We start from the raw sequence: 21,055 nt of genomic DNA on the forward strand, positions 1-21,055 counted from the left end.
ATAAATAGAAGTGGCACTATATCCATATGATCATATCATCACCAATATTTATCAATGGCTTCAAACTGGCTGTCTTAAAGCATTGTTACTTTCTTTCTTCTTCTATCCATTTGGAGCTTTCATCATGTTCATTGTCAAGACAACATATTCACAGTTTCTCTATTTGGTGCCATTCCTGATGCCCAAACAGATAACACAAGGTACTACAACTTAATGAATTCATACTAATCAGATAAAGAAGCATTGTCACATAAATTAATAAATACAGTATATATCGACAATACAACTACCATAGTCTATCATTTACGTACACTTTTCTATTTTTCTTTTTTTTATTATAGAAATATTCTCATTATCCATTTAGGATTTCTACAAAAACATAGTCTCATTTCAAAAGTGAAAAGTATTTGTCCGATACTTTATAATCCACTTTTTCTCCTCGCTCTCATATTTTATCTATTTTTCTCATTCTCTCTTGCTTTATTAAAATCTCATTAACTTTTTCACGTCCATGATGATATTGTACGTACCACCTCCTTTGAATTAATTTAGTGTAGTGATTTCATTGCAGGCTTTTTAAAATGCATGGAAAAATGCATGCGCAACTGATGGAGGCACAATTAGTATTCCAACAGGAAATTATGTGCTAAAGTGATGCTGAATTCGTAGGGCCATGCATAGGCCAAACCAATTTTGTACTAAATGGAATCCTAAATGCTCCTATTGTTCCTACTCCCAAACTTGATTATTGGATCATGTTTCGCAATGTCGGTAGCCTCTCCATATCTGGCACTGGCACTGGCACTGGCACTGGCACATTAAATGGAAATGGATACTCATATTGGAAATCCAAACAATCCACCATTGTAACGGTACATCATTTAATCACTCCTCTCTTTTAATTTACTCTAATTTCATTTTTCTGAAAACTATAATACTGAATGTCATATATATTTCCTGCCCAATTTTAAAAAATTACTAATTGAAACACTATTTGTTCTCACTAAATTTACATGAGCTGAAAATGTACCAACTTACCACAAGTACTTCTAGTTTTGTACATGATCCAAAAATTCTATCTTGGCAATCGTATAAAAAATTAAAACAATTAAAAATTTGTGATATTGAATGCTATATTAAATAAAAGTTGGAGTGAAAGTTTGTGTATTTATTTATAATTATCATATACGAGTATTATTTCATTTTGATATAGAAGCAAACTTTAATCCAAGGTGCATAGAGCTATTATATATTTACTCAAATGATATTTGAATGGGCTGAGCCGATTGATGCCCGGCCCATATGGTATCCGAGGGAACATATTAGGGTTTAACAAACAATGGAGTGAAATCTACTTCTCTCTCTAAACCCTTCTCTCTAGATCACTCCATCTCCATTTCTCAACCACCTCTGCAAATTCCAATATGGCTAACGCGCAGAAAGCCGCGAATGTGCTAACGAACATAGCGCGCGCCGCCTTCGCCGTCGGAATCGGCGGTGCCGCGGTCAATTCCTGTCTCTACACCGTCGACGGTGGCCAACGCGCCGTTATCTTTGACCGTTTCCAAGGAGTCAAATCTGATACCGTCGGCGAAGGAACTCACTTCTTGGTCCCTTGGCTTCAGAAACCCTTCATCTTCGACATCCGCACTCGCCCCCACACCTTCTCCTCTATTTCCGGTAATTTATTTTTTCATTTCTGTTAGCTTTTTTGTTTCGTAGTTTTTCTTTACTTTCCGCTATAACATTAGTTGAAAAAGTAGTACCTCGATCATTAATTTTTCTATTACTGTAATACGATTTCATGTCTTAGCTTATGTTTGACAATCTCTATATATTTCGATAGTTACTACATTTCTCTGTGAATATGAAGGCTTACAATTAGATTCCATGCTGTTTTATGAATAATAAAGTGTTATTATCCGTTTTATTGTGTAATTTTGTTGAATTTTGGCCAGTATGATGGAAAAAATGTGGCTGAAACGTTTTTTCCTCACATTAGGCACAAAGGATTTGCAGATGGTTAATCTGACACTGCGTGTGCTGTCTCGCCCCGAGGTGAATAAACTTTCCGATATTTTCCAAACCCTAGGGCTTGAGTATGATGAAAAAGTCCTGCCATCTATTGGTAATGAGGTTCTGAAGGCTGTTGTTGCTCAATTCAATGCTGATCAATTGCTCACTGAGCGGCCCCATGTTTCTGCTCTTGTGAGAGAGAGTTTGATCAGAAGGGCCAAGGATTTCAACATTGTTTTGGATGATGTTGCCATTACACACTTATCGTATGGTGCGGAATTTTCAAAGGCTGTTGAACAGAAGCAAGTGGCCCAACAAGAGGCGGAGAGGTCTAAGTTTGTGGTCATGAAGGCAGAGCAGGAGAGGAGAGCTGCTATCATTAGGGCTGAGGGTGAAAGTGAGTCTGCTAAGCTGATTTCTGATGCAACTCAAGCTGCAGGGATGGGATTGATCGAGCTGAGGAAGATTGAGGCAGCCAAGGAAAATGCAGCATCCATGGCCAGGAATGGGAATGTGGTTTATCTCCCTAGCAGCAACAACATGCTCCTTGGGGTTAATCCTGCACGTTAGATATGAGGTATGGTTCATTGATGTCAGCATTAATGAGTATTTTTGGTTCGATTGATTTTGAGAGTGGGTGTACTAATGATTCGCTTGAAACATATCATGTTTGGTATGCCTTTAGATGAGATGCATGCATTGAAGTTACTTGTTCAACTTTGTGAGTCCATAATTCACTTAATTGCCTTTGTCCTTTTGATTTGTCATGTGTTAACTCTATAGAATATGAATTGCACGAGTATGAATATAGTGGATTCATGATTGGTTAGTTGTCAAATGAGTCTCATTGTCATATAGCTCCTCAGAAAAATAAGCATTTGATGCTTCAAGTTTTCTGGTATATTATCTTAATATGCTTACATTGATAATAGTATCAATATAAACATTCCTGTTGAGACATGTGAAGATATTTCAGTTTATGTGAAAATTAATCACCGTTGAGATGTAGATAACGTTCACTTGCGGGCTTTTGTTATTAAATAAATAAATGTTATCTTTGCTGTTCATTATGCTAGACTGGCCTCCATAACTTCTTTTCTAATTGACCTCTCCCATTTCCTCTTTGTTGCATGGTGTTGAAGATTGCTGGCTTTGGTTCCATTGTTTTGGCTTCTTCGGGAGATATTTGAGCTTTCGATTTGCAGATTCTAATGCCGCGATGAGTTGTAAGAATGTTTAGGATCCAGATGAGCTATAATAAATCTAAAACCATGCCCCTTTTCTCTATTCTTGGAAATTCTAATCATCTGTCCTCGTTAACTGGTGCACTACCTACTTATCGCAGTGCTTGTTACTAATGATGATTCATATCTTGTGGTTATTATGAGATGTGGTTTCTGCTTCTTTTTATAGTACCTTTTTGGGGTTGCTTCATGTTTTTCCGTTTCCTTTTTATGTTGTTTCACTCAACGTAGATTTGCAGAATAATTAATAATAGCAGTATGCATGCACTTTTTTAGCTCTTTGGAGAATTCCAAGCCATTTATGGAGGGCATACTTTCTTCCCCAAACTCGGTTCAAAATTGCAATTCATTGCCGTCCAGTTTTCCCTCTTCCTTTTTTGCCTATTTTATAATTTTATTTTTTATAATTAATTTTTAAAATCAAAATTTCTCTAAATTTTATGTTGTCCTAAACTTTTTAAAAAAAATCATGCGAGCTCTTGCTTCAAGAAACTAAAGCTTGGTTTGAAAAAGATGAATGTTTTGACATATGGATCAACTTGCAATACTTGCGGAGGATTACAAAGTTCCACAACCATCCTCTGACGATAATAGCTACTCCACAAACTCCCTCAAAATTCAGCATCGTTGATAAATATTGGACACTAGCCTATATAGTAGTACTAGTTTAATGTTTCTCTCATCAGACTGTAGGGAGTTCGAAGTTTGATTTGTTATGAGTGATGAAAACTTGAAAGTTTTGGTCGTCAAGAATTTGAAGATATTTTTGTTGTTACATATTGGAAGTTGATATGCTAAGTTTTGGAATTGTTAATTAGATCAAAACTCATTGGTTGAGTCATGAGTGTCAGTTAAGTATAAGATAATGAACTTTTTTAGACAAATGTTTTTGTTAATAATACACACACCTACACAGCTACTCTCACAATAGCACATTAAAACTGAAACAATGATTTATAGCTTCCAATCGTAATAAAAATAGAACCCAGAATTTCATTTTAAAAGCAGAACCCCATATAGAAAATTACTCCACATTCGAAGCTACAGTAACTTCTCATAACACACGCAAACTTTCAATCTCAAAGGAAGCGTAAATCAAGATTCCTCTTAAATTTTGTCTTAAAAAACAAATTATTTGACACTCAACTCATACATATTACTCATGTCTTTGCCTCGTGGAGTACTAGACACCATACTTAATATGGAAGGACGAGTAGCCTCAGAAGGTGATTACAAGGTAGGAGGGATCCATATGTAGCCGTGTGTTTGAACGTAACCCACCTTTTCCAACAGTTGATCTGCTTCTGCAGGGCCTCGGCTTCCAGGCTTGTACGGAAGGGATTTGAACTCCCCTTTATCAATCCGGTGTAGAAGGGGTGTGAAAATCTCCCAAGCAGCCTGTACATCGGTTATGTTAATATGAGAAGTTCGAGTAAAAGCTGTGAAATAGAATCTAGTGTTTACCTTCAACTCATCTCTGCGGACAAAATGCTGTTGATCACCTTTTATGCTGCATATAAAGATATCAAGATAGCATTTATAGTGAATGAAGAAGCAAAAAAAACACTAAAGAAAATGTATATATAGATCAGATAAGCATACGTGTCAAGAATTAGACGCTCATAGGCTTCAGGTATGACAACCCCTTGGTAGCGTTGCGTATATGACAAGTCGAGTTCACTCTGAGCAGTTGACATTTCCAGCCCAGGCTGCTTCACCTGCATGATTAGGAAGAAAATAGAGTTCAGACAATGGGAATAACCAGAGCTCCAATTGCAGCAAACTAACATCATTGAATGTAACTTGCCGTTAGTTTCATGTATATTGCCTCTGAAGGTTGCAGACGGATGACAAATTCATTTCTTCCTTGCTTTTGACCTGCACACAAAATTTGACTAAGATTATTGGAATCGAAACATTGAACCTCAAAATTTTCATACTATTGAATTGGCAGATCAAAGACACTGGACAGATTCCGTGTTTTCACTATACCATTGCTCCTATAGATGAGTATTCATAATCACCAGCTCATTTTCTTATATGCTATTAGGATGAAGAAAACAACAACCAGTTCCCCCAGAGAGGAACTTCATGTTTGATGTTATCCAGTTTCTTACAGTCACACATAGCAGAAGTAAAAGTTGCAAGGAAGATGACAACATAAGAATTATATACCACATACATTAAAAAAATATAATACATACATCTAAAGATATCACCAGGAACATCCTTGAATTGAACCCTTATTTCTGCTTTTCTTGAATTTAAAGCCTTTCCTGCCTTGAGTATAAAGGGCACACCTACAGCAAGTCAGTAAATGATGTAATCAGAAATTCTACTCAAGGTATAGATATCCATTCATGTAGGAAAAGAGAGAGAAAATCACAAATTTTATTTTTTGTTCTACCTTCCCATCTTTCATTATGTATATGTAGAATCGCTGTTGCAAAAGTAGGAGTATTTGAGTCGTCTGGAACTGTTGGATCATCCTTGTAGCCTTCATATTGTCCGAGCACCACCTCTTCGTCTTTGATTGGAAGAACTGATTGAAGAACCTGAATTCCAACTAAATAATTAGCGAGAGACGAGCTAACAATCATATGCAGGTAGCTCCATGTGAGGTTAAAAGCCAAAAATGAAGCTAGGAACTTAAAATAGAAGTCAAAGAGCATCTTCAACCTTGAGTGTTCTTGCAAGAAGGAAAATACACAATAAATTAGGATTTATTATCCTACCTTCACTTTCTCGTCCCGAATATGCTCAGGTTTCAAGGAAACAGGTTTCTCCATTGCAACAAGGCAAAGAACCTGCAAGTTTTATAAATTGTGATGTCAATATAGGTAAGAGGAAAGCATATTATAAATTTAACTGGTTCACCACAAAGCATTAACAGAAGAGTAAATGCTCCCTTCAAAAAGAAAAGGAAAGGACAGGAGAAGAGGAGGCACGTAGCAGTCAGGTGAATATGCATTACGAATCTTGTTTTAGTTAAATTCATGCTTTTTAAAGTAACTCATGTATTATGAAGTTAACACATACCGCATGGTTGGGCTAACATTTAACTAAAAAGTACTCTTTAAAACTATGAAACAAGCAGTAAAAATTATATATTAAAGTATAACCTGCAATAGGTGATTCTGGATAATATCGCGGATAATTCTGCAAAAACAAGGAGTAAACTACAAGTTCATCAATCTGTGACCAAAGCAAAAGGAAGAAAGCATAATTTCTTCAACCATAATTTATTAAAACTTTTGAATATTTCACAAGTTGAAGAGCAAGATTTATTTTCAGAAATAAAGCATTTGGAGCAGGGAGTGAGCATACCCATATTGGTCGAAATATCCACCACGTCCCTCAGTTCCAAAATCTTCTCTGAACACAATCTGGGGAAAGAAAAGTCAAGCTTGCGTCTAAAGCCAGAGGAAAAATATTGCAAATTCTCATTATAAAAACATAAGCATATCACCTGTACGTTAGCAATGTTGTCACGATTCCAGAGGGGTAAAAATAAGCGATTTGCAAAACGAAGCACCAACTGCAGAATTTCGTAAGATAAAGGTCAATTTCCTTCTAGAATATAGTCCTCCATATATAGCACAGTATTGAACTGATTTATAAGAAAATTAACAAGCATTACCAGATTCTGCACCAATTCCTTCCCCAGATAATGATCTATACGATAAATCTGTGGTTCTTCAAACAATTCACCTATTTGTGAGCTTAGTTCCTCAGCTGATTCCAAATCCTTTCCAAAAGGCTTCTCAACAACAACACGAGTCCATCCACCAAGATCAGCTGAAAATAATTACACTTAAGACTTATTGAAGTGTCTAAATATTAAGGCATGCGATGCAGGAAAAATAAGAGGTTTTCGATCATCTCCACACATAAAGGAAACACAATGAACCAACGATCTATCCCGGTGCTAAAAAACAAATAAGTGGATCAACTAGAAGTATTTATGAAAAATGAAGATGGAGCTTCTTGAGAGCAATGATGCAAGGAAGGAAATGCAGACAAATGAGCTATCTAGAACTAGGTAGTAGTTCCAGAGATGATACATACATTTATTCATGCAGTAACTCTTGATCATTCTGCAGACTGGCGGATAAACAGACGGTGGAAGTGCAAGGTAGAAAAGCCTACGGGATGATCCTTCTGTACTTTGTTTTGAGAACTCATGCTCAGATATTGCCTTGTCTAGTGCTTGGAACCCTTCCGGAGCATCATAGGAACCACTCACATATTTAATCTGCAAGCAAAAAATTGTCAGGCCATGCTACAGACACATTATCCTATATGGTTAAGCATAAGATAAGACATCCAAACAGCAATCTTACCAACAATAGAAAGTTTTCAACATCTTTTGTGCCATCATTACCATGGGGAAGATACCTACAGCAGTTAATATAAGAGAAATGAATCCAAAACGCAAATGTATATTTGCTTCAGTGACTGATGAGCAAGCACGTATTTCTTCCATTTCCATGTCATAAGGCAGTCAGATAGTGAACTTCCAAATGATTTTCACCATAAGCTCAAACTAAAAAGTTGCAGCAATCTTACCCCCTGATACGATCTCTCAAATCATCGTCAGAGATCTTGGTCCTTGCATAACCGAATATGTGAACATCATTTAATTGCAAAAATCCCTGACATCACAATTCAAAATAACATGAGAGATGAATCACCTTCCAAGATAAAGCGCACATCAGAACTCTTTAACTTAAATAGTAGAATATATTTATCTTAAAACAAGCAGTTCTCGGATCAACCTGGCAGTAAAGGTTAAAGAGTGCAGGAAACGTCTTCTTCTTAGCAAGATCGCCAGAAGCACCGAGAACAATGATGGAGAGGAAACCAGTTTCAGGCACATTCTCATTATTATTCGCAAAAGATTCACTCTTAGCGAAAGGCCTCTTTTCACAGTGCCATTCACCTAAAGGAGAGGCCATTATAATTCACAAGAGCAGAATAAACTTTCTATTAGCAGCTCTTGATCTATCTGCACAGCAAGGGCGTCAACAAATTTCAATCGTCAAATTCTAGTTAGTCGATATAAACAGTCAAATTCCAGTTGAGATTGAAAAATCGCAAATCAGTTCCATTACTGATTCGCTATAATTCAACTCAACTGTTATCCAAACAACTAAAAATCAAATTAAAACAAAATTATCACACAACATCGCAGAGTTCATCCTATAGTAGTAGTTTGACGTGATCCAAACAGAAAATCAGCCAGTTATACGATCCCCAAAAGGTAATAGATCGAAGAAGGGACTATAATTCTGGAAGATGATCAAGGATATTCAGATTGAGAAGAAGAAAATCTCACCGCAACAAAAATGAGCAGAAATAAAAAAAAAATTCGTCGCTGCTTTCAGATTGCACAAAAAGTAGGTGAAAAGATAGTGTAACCTGCAACTGCGAAATGAGAAGGAATGGAAGCTATTTATTTGATGATTCGTCGAATTGGCTGAGTTGTCGAATTGAGACTGTAGGTTGGTAGGTAGGTGATTGCAAGAGAGCTCTCAGTCTCTATCAAATCCACATGTAGAGTAGATGCAAATTTGGTTTCCATATCCTTGACCAGCCTCAAGTCCCCTTCACGTCATCATTTCCCTAAATTTGAGTCTCAGGCCACAACTGCTCTAACCATGCAGGCCCTAACCCAGCCACAATTAATAAATGACAATATTCACAACTTCAATCTATTTTACTAGTAAAATAACAACGCCGGAAATTTAAAATACGGAAAAGTTGTTCTTCGATCGGAAATTGAAAATTACAACATAGAAATTTAAAAATACCAAAAAAACCCATTAAAACATAACGTCAATACTGGAAAACGTTGGTGCGGGTCCAAATCTCTTCAATTAGATCGGCTTGGAGGCGAGTGTGTAGTTCGTCTTGGCGCATCGCAGCTGAACGGGCCATGACATTGCGGGTGTCGGGAGGAGGGCCCTGCACGGGCGGGGCGGTGACAGTGTAGTCACTGTCGGCGATTAGTGGACGCTGCCAACCACGGGCCGCTCCCTTCACAATAGCCCACCGTGCTTAGAGGACTCCGAATGCACGCTCTACATCTTTCCGAGCTGCCTCTTGTCTTTCGGCAAACAATACCGTCGGACATGTGATAGTCTTCACGAACACGGGCCATCGAGGGTAGATCCCGTCTGCCAGATAGTACCCCATACTATACCGACGGTGGTTGGCCGTGAACTCTACCTTCGATGCTCGCCCAGCACACAAGTCATTGAACAATGGAGACTTTTCAACACATTGATGTCGTTGTTCGACCCCGCGACACCAAAGTAGGCATGCCAGATCCACAATCGTTTGTCGGCAACGGCCTCCAACACAATCGTGGGATGTGTGCCCTTGTGCCCGCTAGTGTATTGTCCTCTCCAAGCCGTTGGACAATTCTTCCACTGCCAGTGCATATAGTCGATGCTGCCAAGCATCCCCGGGAAGCCGTGGGTCCGCTCGTGCAAGTTCACTAACTTCCTAACGTCGTCGGTCGTTGGCTTTCTCAAGTATGTATCCTTGAATGCTTCGATGATTGCCCGACAAAATTTAGCTAGGCAATCCCGTCCAGTATGCTCGCTTACATGGAGATACTCATCGAACATATCTGTTGTAGTTCCGTAAGCGAGTTGACGTATGGCAGACGTGCATTTCTGCAAAGTCGATATACTTTGCCGGCCCACAGCATCGGTGGTTTGGCAGAAATACGAGTCACGAGCTACAACTGCGTTGACAATGCGCAGGAACAAAGGCCTCCGCATCCGGAACCGGCGACGGAACATCTGATCACTCCATCGCGGATCGTTAGAGAAATAATCTGTGAAAAGCCGCAAAGCAGCTTGTTCACGGTCTCTGTGAATATACATCCGGGTACGTGGTACCCGAACTTGTTGTTCGTTCCAAGCTTGAATAGCAGCTTGGTAGCGTTCGACTTCGTTGTTGATTTCTTATTGGATTGCCGGTACCGCCTCTTCTAACATTCGGGACATTTGAGCATCGAATAATCTTTGACGAGAAGGCATTTTTTCGAATTTTAGGAAGAGAAATGAAGTTGAATGGATATGAAAATGGATTGAGTGGTATTTATAAATAAATTTTTGAATAAAAAAAATTTTAAGTTGCGGCCCGGCCCGGCCCGAACACAAATTAACGGTGGGCCGGACCGCGTTGCGGCCCGTCCCGAACCAATTAACCCTAGGCCGGGCTGGACTGCTGGAGCGTCCTCAGGCCGCATCTTCCTCTCCTCCAACGCAATGCCCGGGCAGGGACTCGCTCATTGCGGCCCGGCCAAATGCGTTAAGGATGCTGTTAAATTGAATATTCATATGGAAATTTAAGACGGAATAATTACTGGTCTAATAAATAGAAACTTCTAAAATGAAGTGTGTAGGACTTAGGCCATGTTTGGTTGACGGGAAAGTAAAGTTGGCAAGAAAAATGATTCCTAGGAAAATAAATCCCAGGAATATGATTCCTAATAACTTTACTTTCATGTGTTTGGAAATATCAAAATTTTAAATTTTATATTTGATTTAAATATCAAACTAAAAATATACTAATTATTCTTTTATTTAAAAAAGAATAATAATTTAAAATTTTTAATAAATTATTAATTATAGATAATAATAATTATATTATAATATTTATTATTACAATGTATAGTTTAAATATGGATTATTTATCATAATATATAATAATCATAATAAATATGATTATTATTATTATTATTATAATATTTAAAAATATTATAATTGAATAAATTTTATAATTCAAAAGTCCCCTACAACTTTATTGATTAATTATTAATTTATAAAATAATAATAATTATTTATTATTGATTTATATTATATAATCATATTTTAATTGTTTAATAAATTATTAATTATAATAGTAATAACAATTATATATAAAAAATTATAATAATATAGTTATAATTATGATAATTTTAATTATAGTTATTTATTATATGAATATGATTTATAATTTTAAATTATTTTGAAAACATTGTAATTAATAATAATAATAATAATAATAATAAATAATAATAACTATATTATATTGCATTAAATATGTAAGAATCCTAAAACTGAGAAAAAGAATATATAAGAAAAGTTAGGATTTAGAATCCTGGAAAGTTGTACTTACTTTCCTTGTTCTCGGATTCTGATTACTACCCCAGTTTGATTAAAAAACCAAAACAAACACATGAATTTGAAAATTAAGGAATCAGATTATTTTCCCAGACAGAATCCCGACAACCAAACATGGCCTTAATTATTCGGTATTGGAAAATGTGATCTTCTTTACTGTTAAGAGCATTTCCATAGGAGAAAAGTAACTACTGAATATCTTTTTAGAAAATAATTGTAGTACTAATTTCTAACATACGTAAATTAAGGTAAAAATAACTAACACTTTTTAGTCTTCTTATGAAAAAGAGGTAAAAATATCTTTTAAGAATTGAAGAACATTTCCTTTAAGAATGAATTTTTATAATGAAAAGATGAATATGATAGTTTTTCTCATTACTTTTTTATTTATCTCTTTTCTTGAAGATGCTCTTATAAATAAAGACTAGTAATTTTGATAGACAATCCATAATAAAAAAAAAGAATAAGACTTTTTTCGTACCAGTAGAGATAGGGAGTTCTAATATTTATATCATGTCTGAATTAATAGAAATGTCTCTTCCTGTTAATTGTAAATTTACTTGGACCGATAATAATTTTAATAACCAATACCATGAGTTTTAATGTACAAAATTAGTAAAGTAGCATATATAAAAGAGTAAATGTCAAAATTGGTCCTGAACATATGCTCATTTTACGATTTTGGTCCTAAACTTTATCTTTTGAATTTTTTGGTCCTGTACATTTCAAATTGGATCACAATTGGTCATTCGTTAACAATTCCGTTAATATTTAACAGTCAACGATTTTAATCACAATTTTGACCAACTTAAGCAATTTTTAATTATTTAATAGTCAAATTATTTTTTTGTAAATAATATCATAAATTATTTATGATAAATAGAAAATTCTAAATATAAAGTTGGGTTTACTGTCAAACCACAATTCCACATTCCCCAATAAAAATATTCATTCTCTTGCATCTATAAAATGCCTCAGAAATCCAAATCCAAATGTGTTGTCTTGTAGACCCCAGTAGCATACAATGAACACTAAAAACAAAAGAATAAACCCCACATTTTCCCTCACCACCTAAAAATTAAACCCCACATGACAAGCCATACACACACACAACAACAAATTCGAGTTCACTGGTCCACCACAATCCACATTCCCAAAAAAATTAATCATACTCATGCATCTATATATAGCCCCAAAATCTCAAATCTAAATTTTCCCAAAAATATTCATACTCATAAATCTATGTAAAGCCACATAATCCAAAATAAAAAATTTCCCCCAACAAGTGAAACCCTAATCACTTTGAAACTGAAACAACCCTAATCATCTATATGAAATGAGATACATTTTAAAAGCACTTTTAATTAAAATTTCACCTTCACAATAAAGCAGTCAGGGCCCATACATTACGTCTTGGAAGCGGTGGAATTTCGGTCGGAGGTGGTTGTTGCAGTAGATTTTGAGAGGTAGGTGGTGGAATTTGAGTCGGAGATGGTGGTTGTGGTCGATTCTCAGTAGGAGGCGGTGCTTGAGGTCGATTCTCAGTTGGATTCGATTTTGAGAGGCATGTGTTATTCCCCTTCCCCTTCTCGTTCTCCTTCTCCATCTAGGGTTTCTTCGTTCAGCTAATAAACTAGGGTTAGACGACAACAAGCATAGCTCTGGTTCCGCTGATCGCCACTCGGAGAACGGCGCCGTCGAAGTGAGAGAGGGAGAACAACGCTGTCGAAGTGAGAGAATGAACTTTCGAATTATTGCCTGAACCTATTTCTTACTCTTTCTTTTGTTTTTTAATATTATTTATTTGGTATTTTAAATGACATGTCATTAAAATAATTAAGGTTTTAATTAGGGAGTTGGTAATCACAATTAACATGCTTAAGTTGGTCAAAATTGTGATTAAAATCATTGACTGTTAAATATTAATGGAATTGTTAACGGAGGACCAATTGTGATCCAATTTGAAATGTACAAGACCAAAAAATTCAAAAGATCAAGTTTATGACCAAAATCGTAAAATGACATATGTTCAAGACCAATTTTGGTATTTACTCTATATAAAAAAAAGAAAAATATTTGATAGGAGTAGTTTTTAGTGAAAAATGAGATCTTAGTTATTAAATAGAGATATTTAACACAAATAGATTGGACTAAACTTACTGAATACACCAAAATGAAAAAAAAAATCATGAACCGAGTTGCTAGCATATTAGGATTTAGGATTCACAGTCCATTAATTTGGAAAATAATACGAATAAATTTGTGATATAATAGACAAAAAGATTATGTACAGTTGGATTCACCGTCTATTCATTTAATGATTTAATTATTGTTCACCAATTCATAATTAGGATTCATCATTTGCTTTTCTATTTAAATTATCATTGCCCATTTATTAAACACAGATGCACCAAAGTGTGGGTCAAAAGAAAATTATCTAATCTTGATATAAAATTATACAAAGCCCACGAAGAGTTGGGCAGGGCAGGGCCTGCTAATTGGTAAAACAGAAAAGACTGCGAAATATAAACAACACAATTATTATAACAAAGATGTTTTTTAAAAGACGATCAATAATAATTCCTCATCTACTCGTGATTACTTAAACTTCAAACGTTTTACCAGATGAGCTACGCTTCATTGTCATTATAACAAAGATAAACATGTGCATCTTGTAAAGAACTTGCTATTGTTTTGAAAAATGATTGTTTTGAAAGTAAATCACAAAATCTGCACATGCTTCATATTTGTATAAATTTTTGCTCTCTGTTTATCACAGATATTTGAGATAGATTATGTTACAATTGCATGGAAGCAGTGCCACTGGTCTCAAAACATGAACCATTCATATTTAATCTTGACCAAGGTTACCAGCATGTCAGGGAGTTGATTCTGACTAATAAATTTGTTTGATTGATATTTGTTGGCATCCATTTATGGAGGGATTAGATTATAAGTTGGAGACTCCAATTTCATTTGTGTCATTAGATTTGCCATATCTATGAGGAAATCTAGATTTTGTAATTGGTGGTCAAGGTCGGTCCAAATATAGCTACCGGTCCTTTTTTTTTTGCTAGCTACCTTCGATAGGGTGCGATACCTGATGAAATACGATGCGGAATTTATTTCTATGTACATATATATGTGTATATATGAAGTTATATGGTTCAATTGTAAATTGGTGTATTTGCCTATACAATATTTATGAAGCTTGGTCGTTTGAAACGAAGCTTAAATTGACATACAATCTTTTTATGTCACATATATCACGTGTATAATTTCATGTATTTTGTTTATGTAATACTACTATCATAAGTTATTCGATATTTTCGTCTTTGGATATGGAATAACTTTAAATTATTGGGACTCTTGTCTCACTTTTCGAAATACTTACGGATTACTATATGGAATAGTCATTAGGTCAGCGGTGGATACCATTAGTGTGATAGCTAAAAAAGCGTAAAATATCTTGATCAAGTTCGACCTAGTGCGAAATGAATTAAGTTTTGATGTAATTCCTATTTTGTCAATGAAACAAGAACGAGTCTATGCCAATAATTAAACACATTTTACTTTTTTTAGCAATAATTAAATACTACCAACATGGCTGCAATTCAAAGCTTAATCATCTCAATCAACAGTCTGTAATAATAGCGGAATTGCGGGATAAGATAAAGATATTTGACTTGTTCATAAAGATAAAAACAACTACTACCACACTTACATATGCACTAACAAATTCACTTTATTTCTTCATCTTTTTTTAAGTTGGAAATTCACCTCATTATGTAATTAGTGTTTCGGGTCCCTTTGGGGACATCCGATAAAATTGGAATGATACAGAGAAGATTAGCATGGCCCCTGTGCAAGGATGACACGCATAAATCGAGAAATGTAATTAGTGTTTCGGCTGCATAAACATCTATTGTTTGTTAGTATATGGCTTTGCGTGATGTGGCGCTTGTAAGAAGTGTTTAAGACATCAACGGAGAAATGTATATATCGATCATAGTCATCATACATTCCATCCATGTTGTTAAATACTTATAAAGGATAATTATCAACTAAAATATTTAACTTTGATTATAAGAAAAGTACTAAATCTTCATTGTTTTAAATTAAAATATTCCCAAACTTTTTGCCAACCTAAAGACGAAATTGCTGTCGTCGAAAATTGGATGTCGACACAATACACGTATACACTCTAGACTTTGATTTCATGAATCATGATCTCAAACAATAATTTAAAAAAAATTATACTGGAATTACAAATTGGATCAATAAATTACCATTTTATCTATACTATACTAAAAATAAATGTACTTCACGAATATACTACTCCCTCCGTCCTCTAATAGGAGTCGCTCTTTGACCGGGCACGAGTTTTAAGAAATGTAGAGAAAAGTTAGTTGAAAAAGTTAGTGGAATGTGGGACCCATATTTTTATATTGATTTTATAATAAAATGTGAGTGTAGTGAGTTAGTGGAATGTGGGGCCTATTACCATTTATGGTAAAAATGAAGAGTGACTCTTAATGGGGGACGGTCCCAAATGGAAATTAACGACTCTTATTCGGGGACGGAGGGAGTATATATTATCTCAATTAATAACAATTCCATTTCAATTTATAGATTTTGTTTTCCTTAAAAAGGCAAATTGGTGATGAAAAATCATTAATATTGGAGGAAAGAAAATTCATGTGATAATAATTAAGAAGAAGAATGGTTTTTGCACGTTGATATTTTCCAACATTATTTTTCGAAAAAGAAAAGGAAAATAGTTCAAATACCAAAAAAAAAGAGAAAAACAATAATTTCAGCAAAACCAGAAACAGCACACGAGTACAGCTCCACAGCCCATCATCAACAAGAACAGCAAACCCAAAAAATTGTCTCCTTTATTTTCATTTAATCCCTCTCATTTAATCCCTCTCAACCTCAACCCCCATCCCAATTCACACACATTTCGCTTTCTCTCTCTAGTTTATCTCACTTTACGGGGCCTATTTCTAGAGTTTTGCTTTCAATCTCCACGGCCCTTTTCTGCATCACAAATTCAAACAAGCTCTTTACTTCAATTTTTACATCAATGGCCCATGATTCGTGCGCTCTCTGCTTCCGTACTTGCTGTACATGTAGAGTTCTCTAGTTTTTATGCTTGTGCGTAGCTGTACAGCAATAGAGTTGCCTCTTTTGATGCTTTTTTGGTGAGCGATTGTTGATGAATGATGTTAAAATGGTTATTTTAGATCGCGGCCCAGATCTTGAAACCTCCTGATCTGTGCTCAATAGTAGGGAATTTTGTGAAATAAGGAGAAAGGTTAAACATGAGGTTAGTTCATGAACTGGGCTTTTTTTGGTACTTCTTTGTGAATTTTTGTTGTGATTAGGCATCTTATCTTTATTGTTTTGAGTTAATTTTAATAGATAATGTGGGTTTAAGGTTGATTTCCACATCTAGGATATGATCATGCATAATTATGCTCGGGGAGAAAGTGGTCTTCAGTTGTTTAGAAGGATGGACTTCACACTAGTTTACCTTTCTTTGGAAAAGAAAATAGGGAATTTAGTTTCTTATTTTGTAGCTTGATGAAAAGAAATTTGTGATTTTGGGCTTATTCTTGTTTTAATCTCATTTTATCTTTTACAGATGACAATTCCATCACTGGAAAGAGTGTTTGCACATTGGGGATTCCGGATTTATAAGTAGCTAGTAGAATCGGTCTGATGATTGTTTTGCTACTGTTTATTTACTTCCATTACCATTTATGATGTGCCTCTAGTTGTGAAGCATTTGCTTGTTCGTTCGCGGGAGTTTCGTACACTAGAGGAATATTGTGACTGCTTTGCACTTAGTGATGATTAAGAATATTCTTAACAAGCTTCCACGGAAACATGGCAAGTTAGTGGATAATCGTGATGGAGGATCCTCTACATACACTTCGAACGCTTCAGCTACTTCAAAAAATGCTTATGCCACAGGTGTCCGGTCAGGCAGTTCTAATCCTGCAGCTGTTTCTGGGATTAATTCATCTTCAAATTCAGTTGCACATTACGGAAATAACTCAGTAAGTACTAAGGTCAATGGGAATGCAGGATATGTTCCGTATGAAGCTTTGCCTAGCTTCAAAGATGTCCCAAATTCTGAGAAGCAAAGCTTGTTTATAAAAAAGGTGAATATGTGTTGTGTTATATTTGACTTCACTGACCCCACAAAGAATTTGAAAGAAAAAGAGATCAAGCGGCAGACATTAGTTGAGCTCGTTGACTATATCGCTTCAGCAAATCAGAAATTCACAGAAACTGCCATGCAAGAGATTGTAAAAATGGTATCCACAAATTTATTCCGTAAGCTTTCCTCACAGCCTCGTGAAAACAAGATATTGGAAGCCTTTGATTTGGAAGAAGAGGAGCCCTTGATGGATCCCGCATGGCCTCATTTGCAAGTTGTATATGAATTTCTTCTGAGGTTTGTGGCTTCACCAGAGACGGATGCAAAGCTAGCAAAGCGTTACATTGATCACTCTTTTGTTCTGAGGTTATTAGATCTCTTTGACTCAGAAGATCCTAGAGAAAGGGACTATTTAAAGACTGTGCTACATCGGATATATGGAAAGTTCATGGTTCATCGCCCCTTCGTCAGAAAAGCTATCAATAATATATTCTACCACTTCATATTTGAAACGGAGAAGCATAATGGGATTGCTGAGCTGTTGGAAATTCTGGGTAGCATTATAAATGGTTTTGCATTGCCTTTGAAAGAAGAGCACAAGCTTTTCCTTGTTCGGGCACTCATTCCTCTTCACAAACCGAAGTGCATCCCCATGTACCATCAGCAGCTATCTTACTGCATAACACAATTCGTGGAGAAGGACTGCAAACTTGCTGATACTGTCATAAGAGGCTTACTGAAGTATTGGCCAATCACTAACAGTTCAAAGGAGGTAATGTTCTTGGGTGAGCTAGAGGAAGTGTTGGAAGCGACTCAGCCTCCAGAGTTTCAGCGTTGTATGGTTCCTCTCTTCCGCAAGATTGCTCGTTGCCTGAGCAGTTCACATTTTCAGGTTGTCCTCGTGAAAAAGGATTCAATTTCTATTTTTACCCTCAAATTAGTGTTCTTTCAACTTGTTATGACACTAGCTGCCCTCCATTTTAACTTAATCCTTTTGAATTTTCTTGGTTCATATATTGCCATTCTTGCTGAGTATAGACTGTGTAGAGAATGTGACTGTGAGAGTAATTCTTAGTATAGTGGACTAAACCTATTTTGTTAGAACATGTCTTATTGGTAGTATAGAATAATTTGGTGAGTCAATGGTAGGAAGGAATTTCTCTAGAATTGAAGTAAAGTAGGGGGGAGGGGTTTATCAGCGGTATACCGGATATCTTTCAGAGGTCAATTAATCAACTAGTTTAATATCTATTGACTTATTTGTTGGTTGCAATATCTTTCTTGGCACAAGGCTTGTGCTTGCAGTATGATTGAGAAAAAAGTTAAGCTTTTGGCATTTACTCTAAAATAATTTCATGAGATACATGGTGGTATATGTATTTCTCTAACCACGAAATGAAATTAACTGGATTTCTCTCTTTGGCCATCTTTGGTGGTTGCACTATCCTTTTGGCTGTATGACTTATTATGCTTGCAGTTTTATGATCAAAAGGGAAAGAATATTTGGCTTTGGCATCAACGCTTTGTACTCAACAGACACCATATGTAGATTCAAATCGATTGTATGCTTATTGCTTTCTTCTAATTAACTTGAAATTTCAAAAACTTTTGTACTTCTTCCTATACCCTTTTGTAGGTCCTAAGTATGCATGTGCTTGAATTGACTAGGATTCACTGCATTTGGTGATTGGTAGCATAATTCTTACTGCTTGGATTTCTTGTTTTTCTTATTTTGTTGGGTGGTGGAGGTGTGGATGGGATTTGTGATAGTGATAATATCTCTTGCTTTTGTTCTTCAAAGATAGATTAGAAAAATATAAACTTTCTCCACTTCTACAAGTGAAGATGTGAAAGGTATGTGTAGTTTTGTAATCTGCGAGGAGCGGGAAAAAAGATTGCATTACCAGATCAAATTAACGCAACCCTTGAGTTTTTGCTGAATCTTAATAACATTGCTAATTGAGTCATATTATGTCATTACTTTGAAGAGATATTATGTATTGTGGAACTAGACTAGTCAACCAACCCCACTTTTCTATCATTTTTAGTGCCAGCTCAATGTTGCAGCTATGCATTCATTGTATTTTTTGGAGCTGCTGCAAGGTTTAAACTAGCATAATCATTTTTATGCGTAGGACATTGGATAACATTCTGGGGTTTTGTTTCTTTCTTTTTTCTTAGCTCTTATAGTCTTGAAATTTTATATCCTTTCATATTTTATCTTTTTAAGAATGAAAGTTTTGTATTCTAGGTTTTTTAATAAATAGCACATTTCATGCCACTCCGACTCTCAAGTTCTATTGTTAGCATCATCAATAGATTTCTTCACATGCATTCAGGAATTTAATGAGGCTAATCATTTGTGGCTCTCTGATCGTGTTTGTTAATCTTGGAACTACAGGTGGCAGAAAGGGCTCTCTTCTTTTGGAACAACGATCACATCGAAAACCTGATCAAACAAAATCGTAAAGTTATCCTGCCAATCATCTTCCCTGCACTGGAGAGAAATGCAAGAGGCCACTGGAACCAGGCAGTACAGAGCTTGACACTGAATGTCCGGAAAATCTTCTCAGATGCGGATCCTGAACTCTTTGAGGAGTGTTTGCTCAAGTTCCAAGAAGACGAAGTACAAGAAGAAGAAAATAAGAGGAAGCGGGAAGCAACATGGAGACGTCTGGAGGAAATAGCCGCCATGAAAGCTGCTAGTAACGAACCAGTGCTCGTTTCTCCCAGGACTAGTGCAAAGATGTCATCTGGCTAAAGATAAAGGAGGCTTATGCTTTTTTATCCTGACTTTGCTATGTTGTGTTGCTGACCACAATTGGGTCAATGGAGATGGAATGAAATCCCATCTTTTCTTGATTGGTTCACGTTTTCCTCATCTCATCGGGTCGTGCAGGGAGTATATGAGGTTACGCCAGAGACCTTGTTTTGATTGCAAGAAATAGTGAATGTACATATAGAATTGTGGTTGGCCCAGTAGTTTACAATCTTCATGGAGGAAATTTGCTGGCAAAATGGCCTTTTCTTCAGCTTTAGCTCTTACTCTTAGACATGGAGCCAAAGTTAACCGTATATATATATTATATCATAGATGACCGATGCTCTTCAATTAGGCCATCTCTAGAGAGAGAGAGGACTAGGAATTGATTGTGAAATATGAGAATTTTAATACTAATGGTGGCGGAGTGATGATTCAAAGTTGAGAATTTTACTGAATTCGCAAGGAAAATTAATGCCATCTTTATTTAAATTTTAATACTAGAGGCATGTGGATTCGTTTTAGACTTCACTATGTAGTTTATCCTTCCCATTTTACATGACTAAAAAAATTTTGATTACAGTAAGTAATGCAGTGTTTATAAATTATTGGGATCTTTATTAAGATATTTATAGGCATTTTTTTCAATTTAAGTCGCTGTAAATGCGATAAATCCAAATGA

General features: G+C 35.7%; 3 protein-coding genes and 1 non-coding gene across 5 annotated transcripts; 3 read left to right on the forward strand and 1 right to left on the reverse strand.

Annotated features, from left to right (window-relative positions):
- The first annotated feature begins 1,315 nt into the window (after positions 1-1,315).
- LOC121748076 (prohibitin-3, mitochondrial-like) lies at positions 1,316-3,431 on the forward strand. Its single transcript, XM_042142291.1, has 3 exons — positions 1,316-1,680; positions 2,003-2,593; positions 3,159-3,431. Exons 1-2 carry the CDS (start codon positions 1,425-1,427, stop codon positions 2,584-2,586), a joined length of 840 nt encoding a protein of 279 aa, XP_041998225.1. The 5' UTR covers positions 1,316-1,424; the 3' UTR covers positions 2,587-2,593; positions 3,159-3,431.
- A 799-nt stretch (positions 3,432-4,230) lies between these two features.
- Positions 4,231-8,798, reverse strand: LOC121748075 (glucose-6-phosphate 1-dehydrogenase, cytoplasmic isoform). 2 transcript variants are annotated; one of them, XM_042142290.1, is made up of 16 exons: positions 8,682-8,798; positions 8,039-8,268; positions 7,830-7,915; positions 7,604-7,658; positions 7,329-7,515; positions 6,901-7,058; positions 6,730-6,798; positions 6,588-6,646; positions 6,383-6,419; positions 5,996-6,067; positions 5,668-5,815; positions 5,465-5,560; positions 5,068-5,138; positions 4,863-4,978; positions 4,725-4,770; positions 4,231-4,658 (listed from the first exon to the last, which is right to left on the reverse strand). In XM_042142290.1, the coding sequence occupies exons 2-16, from the start codon at positions 8,216-8,218 to the stop codon at positions 4,491-4,493; spliced, it is 1,548 nt and encodes a 515-aa protein (XP_041998224.1). In that variant the 5' UTR covers positions 8,219-8,268; positions 8,682-8,798; the 3' UTR covers positions 4,231-4,490. The 2 variants fall into 2 exon arrangements, with proteins under 2 accessions (XP_041998224.1, XP_041998223.1); XM_042142289.1 differs by having other exon boundaries at positions 8,599-8,759.
- A 6,446-nt stretch (positions 8,799-15,244) lies between these two features.
- Positions 15,245-15,347, forward strand: LOC121749908. Its single transcript, XR_006039715.1, has one exon. It is a non-coding gene; the product is annotated as a U6 spliceosomal RNA (small nuclear RNA).
- Positions 15,348-16,273: 926 nt separating this feature from the next.
- LOC121746926 (serine/threonine protein phosphatase 2A 57 kDa regulatory subunit B' theta isoform-like) lies at positions 16,274-20,724 on the forward strand. Its single transcript, XM_042140886.1, has 3 exons — positions 16,274-16,772; positions 17,091-18,504; positions 20,014-20,724. Exons 2-3 carry the CDS (start codon positions 17,299-17,301, stop codon positions 20,371-20,373), a joined length of 1,566 nt encoding a protein of 521 aa, XP_041996820.1. The 5' UTR covers positions 16,274-16,772; positions 17,091-17,298; the 3' UTR covers positions 20,374-20,724.
- Positions 20,725-21,055: the final 331 nt, after the last annotated feature.

The sequence above is a fragment of the Salvia splendens genome, chromosome 9, assembly GCF_004379255.2.
Source record: "Salvia splendens isolate huo1 chromosome 9, SspV2, whole genome shotgun sequence".
Lineage (NCBI taxonomy): Eukaryota > Viridiplantae > Streptophyta > Magnoliopsida > Lamiales > Lamiaceae > Salvia > Salvia splendens.